Source organism: Apium graveolens, chromosome 11, assembly GCF_009905375.1.
Source record: "Apium graveolens cultivar Ventura chromosome 11, ASM990537v1, whole genome shotgun sequence".
NCBI lineage: Eukaryota > Viridiplantae > Streptophyta > Magnoliopsida > Apiales > Apiaceae > Apium > Apium graveolens.
The window spans coordinates 206,801,720-206,809,416 of NC_133657.1; the positions used below are offsets into that span (position 1 = coordinate 206,801,720).

General features: G+C 32.1%; 1 protein-coding gene and 1 pseudogene across 1 annotated transcript; one reads left to right on the forward strand and one right to left on the reverse strand.

Annotated features, from left to right (window-relative positions):
* Positions 1-770: 770 nt before the first annotated feature.
* LOC141696620 (putative disease resistance protein RXW24L) lies at positions 771-2,706 on the reverse strand. Its single transcript, XM_074500738.1, has 2 exons — positions 2,250-2,706; positions 771-1,441 (listed from the first exon to the last, which is right to left on the reverse strand). The coding sequence occupies exons 1-2, from the start codon at positions 2,704-2,706 to the stop codon at positions 771-773; spliced, it is 1,128 nt and encodes a 375-aa protein (XP_074356839.1).
* A 576-nt stretch (positions 2,707-3,282) lies between these two features.
* Positions 3,283-7,697, forward strand: part of LOC141696621 (receptor-like cytoplasmic kinase 176) — a 20,870-nt pseudogene continuing 16,455 nt past the window's right edge.

Below are 7,697 nucleotides of genomic sequence, written 5' to 3' on the forward strand. Positions count from 1 at the left end.
GATGGACCAACCTGAAACGACCACTTTTCTATTATAGAAGTTCTTTAGGATAACTTCCTAGATATAAGAATCTAATATAATTCGGTGACGTTATATACGAGGGTAGTTTTATTCTTAGTGAAGAAATCTGATGCAAAGTTTATTTTTAAAGAACTTCAGATCATTGTGGCAGTCATCTAGTCTTTGATCTGGGACTGTTTTATAGTTGGTTATAAACCATTAAATGTAGTTAACACTAAAATTATAATAATTACAGATTCGTGCAATTCGTGCAATTATTTATCTGCAATTTCATATTTCAGTAGGCCTAAGCTCTGTTGGAACATGTGGATGAGATATGCGTACATAGGTTAACACAATAGTTAAGTGTACCAGCGCTATGTTGTAGACTAAACTAAACCAAGTTGCATCCCAGTCATTGCATTTGTTATAGACTAGGTTTTTACAGCTATGTTTTCTCAGTTATGCATCTATTCAATCAACCTCTACAAATACTACCGGCTAGTCATCTGCAAAGTAAACATAATTGGTTTTCTTAATTTGCTTTTTCCTAAAACTAAGAAATTACCTCGATATATTTCTGATGATTAAAAATGTCGAATACATCATTCAATCTTTGTTATGCGTGTCGTCAAACTTCAAATATTCCTACATGCCATAGCATTTACAATTGTGAAGACAGCCCCTCCAATATTAGTTCTCGAAGATAATTGAGAAATATGAGTTCTTCTGGAAGCTCCTCCAACATTGGACAATAATCAATAGACCACTCAGTATTGAAATTTTCGAAGACCGGATAATTTTGGCAGATCCTTAACCTCACACCACTCAGTATTGAAATTTTCGAGTGTCTCTAATTTGCTCAGCCCATTAAACCTTAATTTGGTTTTCTTCACTGATTTGAGAGAGACCCAAGGAAGTAAATACAAATGACGCAAAAATGCCAACTTGCCCAAAACATTACTTGACGCCGGTGACTTAAAAATATCATCCGGCACATTTAGGTTGAGAGTCTGTAGCAGCACCAAGTTATGTATCCATGGAAAAGTTTTCAAATTAGAACCCCTTAGGCTGAGATAGCGCAAGTAAACAAGGCTGCCTAATACTCTTCCAATATTTGTACCAGAAAAGGTACCTAAAACGGATCGTCTACTATGCGTTACATTTTCAAGAGACAAAACTCTTAGTAACTTAAAATTGGCCAAATACAGTCCCAATCGTAGTTGCTGACTTTCATCTTCACGATCCACATTTCGAAATAAAATTGATCGGTATTGTTGGTGATTTGGTTTCCCGGTAAAGTAAGAATTAGCTTCTACGACTCTTTTGTCATAAAATACAAGCTGTCTAGTTTTAGCAACCCGAGAGACATCATAATGATTGAGATTCAAGTCGTTTCCTTCCCCAATATCATTGCTTCGAAAAAATCTTCTCCTTTTGCCTGGAATAATGATAGGTCTCTCATAAGGTCATGCAGAGAACAACTTTTGAATTTCGTAAGCGATGATCCAAATCATTAAATCTCACTTGAACCATACTCCTATGGACCAGTTCTCCATGTAAGATTCAGCGACTTGCATCATTGTCTCTCCTTTCCTTTTTGTCACTTGATAGTAACTATTCCCTCAGCAATCCATAACTGATATAAACTTTCTGCATCTATCCATTCATCTTCCATAAATTTACTCAAATATAAAAAGCATGGTTTCAGTTGAGGGGGCAAAAACGTTGTAACTCCGAATTAAATTGTCAAACAGTTGTTCTTGTTGGTTTTTTCCAAACCCCTTCCCTTCTTTTAGAGATGATATACTATCATCGTACACCTTCTTCCACTCATCAAAGGTCGGTTTTGTTACGAGAATTCCCCCCAAAGATCATTATAGCTAGTGGAAGACCGCCACAATTTCTAACCATTTCTCTTCCCATTTTTCCATCTTTTTATAAATCTCTAGCAATGTCTGTAACAGACAAAAAAAGGAAAAGAAAATAGCTGTATAAGCTACACATATTGAAGATTGGGCCTATTAATTAAGGTTAAAATGAAACAGTTAGGAAATAGGCAAGAAAGATAATGTTGACACTATGCACATATTCTTCTGCAACTGATTTTTGTAAGTTCTAAAATTGGTTTATACTACATTTATTGTCAATATTCCTAGAATTTTTAGAGTATTTTATTGGATTTCCAATTCTTAGTTTACTTAACATATGAAAGGAACATAATGAATGCGTGTAAATTACATATGTACCTAGATAACCTCCTCTTGTAGGAAGCGCTTTCAACTGAAGTAGCTCCCAACTTTGATCTGGGCTTAGACATTCTGGTTGGTGAATGAATCCTTTTGGATTTGCATGCCGAGCAACATCAACATTACGAGTTGTAAGCATTAATTTGCTTAAAGATTTTTCAGCAGTGAAAGCCGCCTTTATAGAATCCCAAGCATCATTTGACCAAATGTCATCAAGTACTATCAAACATTTCTTCTTTTGCTGGATTTGTAGCAGATTCTCCACTAGCTTGCCTTCGTCCCAAGTAAATATTTCCTCTTTCATCTCATATACGAGACCTATAAGTATTCGCTGCAAAATTTGTCTCCTTTGCCACTTTTGTGAAATGGAAACCCAAGCTAAACCAGCAAAGTGAGTCTTGATGGTGGAATGATTGTATATTTTTTCAGCCAGAGTTGTCTTACCCAGACCTCCCATCACTACAAAAAAAACGCCTAAATACAACCGCCCAAAAAACGGTTGTATTTAGTTAAATACAACCGGATTCGGTTGTATTTAACTAAATACAACCGTTTTTGGGACCGGTCGAAAATGCTCGAGTCATATTTAGTAAATCGGTCGTATTTAGTATAAGAGCGGCTAAATACAACCGCTTAAATTCGACCGAAAGCGGTCGAATTTATTTTTTTACCTAAAATTTGAAAATCCCGCCCAAAAATTTGAATTTTTGAAAAAAATTTAAAAAATCCGCCTAAACTATAAATTCAACCGTATATGGTTAAAAGTATTGTTCTAAATTCGACCGAATGCGGTCGAATTAACGAGCACCAGATTTTTTTAAAAAATCTCGCCGGAAAAATATCAGATTCCGGCGAGAAACAAATTAGACTCAAATTACAAAGAGAAGCTGTACATTCTCTTATCGTACACACCAACTGTTTGTGTTTATGCCGCCGAGAAAAATGAATGTATTTCCAAAATCTTGATTTCTGGGGTGTGTTTAAATCTTCAGTATTCTCAGAATCTGTAAAATTTGCTGCACAAACCCGATGAATGACTGAGGATTTACTGCGGTTAAAAATGATGTTTTTGGAGGTAGAAAAGGTGGAAGAGGAAGGTGGGTCATTTTTGTTCTTGGCTGTGAGAAATGTGATTCTTGATTTTTTGCTGGATGTAAAAGGAGGACGAAAAGGAGAAGATGAAGGAGAAGAATGAAAGCTAACAGTAGTGTTGGAAACAGGAAAAGGAGAAGAAACTGCTAATTTTCCTAGTCTTTCTTGCCAGCAAAACACATATACCACCAGCAGGGCTATTGTTTTTGTATGTATATTCTGTACATTGCATGCTACATGTATTATCTTCTTGAACTCCTTCCATTATTATTTACTAATAACTGGTGCAAAAGACAGAAAACTAGACTGCCGGAAACAGGGGAGGGGGAGGGAGTAGTGCGTGAGGGATAGGGGTGAGGGATAGGGGGGTCAGGGTTAAATTTTTTATATATATAATTTGGTTTTGTTTTGATTTATAAATATTTATTATAAAAAGTAACTCCAACCATTGGATTGTTATGATACTAACTGATTTTGGTACGTTAGATATAATTCACACGGATTGCTGACATGGCTCTAAATACAACCGCATCCGGTTAAATTTAGGAGTGTCAATCTATTATTATTACTAGCTTAAAACTCGTGCTATGTACGGATGCATAAATCTTTTTTAATATTATATAATTTTTTAAACTAAAATATCTTGAATTGAATTTTTTAAATTTGTTCATTAATTTTTTTATTTCTATCTTTTTATATATGACTTCGTGATGATTATATTAATACACGTATATGTTCATAATTTTTTAAAAATATTATTATAGCGATTTTATAGTTTTTGAGAATAAAAATATAATATTTCTATTATGTTGGAACTTTAAGAAAAATATTATTTTAGAGAGGTTATTACTAAAAAAGATAATAGTACTGATTGAATAATATAGTTTTATTGATCATTTTTTGTGTGTTTTAAATAATAATTATTATGTTAGTTAAAAGTTAATTTTTGGTTAATAATAATATAGTTTTATTGATCATTTTTTGAATGATCCAACCGTACGGATGTCAAGATCTGTATATTTTAGTGATATGACAAAAATTTTAGAAAAAAATAAATATATTTGGTTTGCCTTTTTAATAGTCACATGGCAGTTTGACCATTACTTCTTACTAGTGTTTAATCCCATATTGATGTTTTGATTTTTTTAAAAAAATTTTGAATGATCCAACCGTACGGATGTCAAGATCTGTATATTTAGGTGATATGACAAAAAATTTAGAAAAAAATAAATATATTTGGTTTGCCTTTTTAATAGTCAAATGGTAATTTGACCATTACTTCTTACTAGTGTTTAATCCCATATTGATGTTTTGATTTTTTTAAAAATATTTTTGAATGATTCAACCGTACGGATGTCAAGATCTGTATATTTTAGTGATATGACAAAAATTTTAGAAAAAAATAAATATATTTGGTTTGCCTTTTTAATAGTCAACTAGTAGTTTGACGAGTACTTCTAACTAGTGTTTAATCCCATATTTATGTTTCGAATTTTTAAAACATATTTTTGAATGATCCAACAAGAAACGACGGATGTCAAGATCTGTATATTTTAGTGATATGACAAAAAATTAGAAAAAAAATAAATATATCCGGTTTTGCCTTTTTAATAGTCAAATGGTAGTTTGACCATACTCTTACTAGTGTTTAATTCCCATATTGATGTTTTGATTTTTTTAAATATTTTTGAATGATCAAACCATACGGATGTCAGGAGTGTATATTTTAGTGATATGACAAAAATTTTAGAAAAAATAAATATATTTGGTTTGCCTTTTTAATAGTCAACTAGTAGTTTGACCAGTACTTCTACTAGTGTTTAATCCATAGTTATGTTTCGAATTTTTAAAAACATATTTTTGAATGATCCAAACCTACGGATGTGAAGATCTGTATATTTTAGTGATGACAAAAAAAATTAGAAAAAAATAATAGATCTGGTTTGCCTTTTTAATAGTCAAATGGTAATTTGACCATTACTTCTTACTAGTGTTTATCCCATATGATGTTTTGATTTTTTTAAATATTTTGAATGACCAACCATACGGATGTCAAGATCTGTATATTTTAGTGATATGACAAAATTTTAGAAAAAAATAAATTTTTTGGTTTTGCCTTTTTAATAGTCCAAATGGTAGTTTGACCAGTATTTCTAACTAGTGTTTAATCCCATATTTATGTTTCGAATTTTTAAAAACATTTTTTTGAATGATCCAACCGTACGTATGTCAAGATCTGTATATTTTAGTGATATGACAAAAATTTTAGAAAAAATAAATATATTTTTTTTTGCCTTTTTAATAGCAACTACTAGTTAACTGTTAAAATAGTAAACCAAATATATTTATTTTTCCAAAAAATTTATCATGTCACTAAAATATATTGATACCGACATCCTTAAGGTTGGATCATTCATATATTTTTAAAAAATCGAAACATCAGTATGGACTACTCTAGTAGAGACTAATAGTTTACTGTTAAAATAGGAAACAAAATACATTTATTTTTTCTAAAATATCATATTACTAAAATATATTGATCTTGACATTTCTAAGAAGTACTAGCGAAAATAATTGAAAATAGTTAAATATATGTAAAAATAATAAAAAGTTATTTACAAAGATCTAGAATGAATATATTATTACTCTTTATTTACGTATTTTAGCAATATTATAAATAATAATTTTATTTTTTCTGATTTTTTTTTTTAAAAATTATTTTTAAAAAATTATTTTTAAAATTTTTAGCTGATATTTGGCTTCATTTTTCTAGCTAAATTTCTTTGGCGGGAAAGTTCCCTCCACTTTTTTTGGTGTGGCTAAATTCAACCAAATCAGTCATTTATAAACAGTTGTATTTAGGCCGGTTGCATTTAGGAGGGGCGGCTAAATACAACCTTTAGAGTTGTATAGGTGTCGGTTGTAATTATCCGGTTGTATTGAGGCGGGGCAAAAAATAGACCGAATTCGGTTGAATTAAGTAGCGGCTAAATTCAACCGTTTCTGTTGTACTTAATTCGGTTGTATTTAGTCGGTTGTATTTGTTTCTAAATTCAACCGCTAAATACAACCGTTTTAAATATGACTGATTTCGGTTGGAATTTAGCCGCGCATCTTAAATTCAACAGATATGGTTGTATTTAATCCCGTTGTATTTATGCAGTTGTATTTAGCCTTGTTTTCTTGTAGTGCATTCCACAAATTGAGATGAGCGGGTAAGAGTCATCACTTTCATCCACCAGATATCCAACCAATGATCAACATCGGCCTGAAATCCACCAAATATCTCTGGTTTCAACAGTAGTGAAAGTTGTGAAATCGCTTTAGCATTCCTGGTTGTCCATGAGATGAATTTGATGATTCAGGGGATTCTAATGTTGATTTGATATTACAATCACGAAAGCGATTAAGAGAAGAGACATCTTTCTTTTAACATCTTTTGAGCTTTCTTGAAAACGTCCTTGTGTTCATCCACTGCATTATTTTTCCAGGGGATGATAAAGCTTGGACAAGAATAAGTTCGAACGACATTTTAGCATCATAGGAAGCTCCCGTGCATCTGCAAGCAGAATACGGATATTGATCATGTAACTGAATCAGCATCTGGTAAAAATGTCCTCATACCGCTTGAGTTGTGTCACCAGTTCTTGAATTTCATCTTGCACCCCATGCCAGTACTTGACTTCTCAGACAAATCAGTGAGCCCTTCCGACAACATTTGACACAATTGCTTCGGCCATTTTGAAACCAAGCACAAAACGTATAGTTGAAATGCAGATGAATAGCTTCTGTAAAACCTCTTTTGAATTATTACCAATGAAATGAAATGATTTGAACTTTGTAAACAAAGTTCCAGTGGTGTGAAGGTACAAAATAAAGCTATAAGAATGAGTGGACAAACTTTTGTTTGTTAAAGGTCCTGCATGGTGGCCGGTAATAACACCTTTCATGATCATGAAAGATTCTTCTTGTTTGTGCTTTTAGATCTTCTTGCTTTCCCTCGGTTCTGTAGTGCATTACTCTAAAGCAACATGAATCACTCAATTGTTATCATTTTGATCAATTGGCTTTACCTCCTTTCTTTTACGGTTTCAGTTCCATTACAGCTAATAACTAGATCAGACAATGTGTTAGTTCTAGTCTGTGTCCATGTGTTCTATCAATCACGCTATTCTCTACTACCAGACTCTACATCAACTGTATGTGATTCTAATTTTAACGGGCAACGGATTCCCGCAAAACCTAATATTTTTGCGGGAATATATAATATTTTTTAGCTGTGAATATATTATATTTTTTTATTCTATCTTATAAAATCTAAAAAATTATTTTTTTTTATTCTAATACTGGCATCGG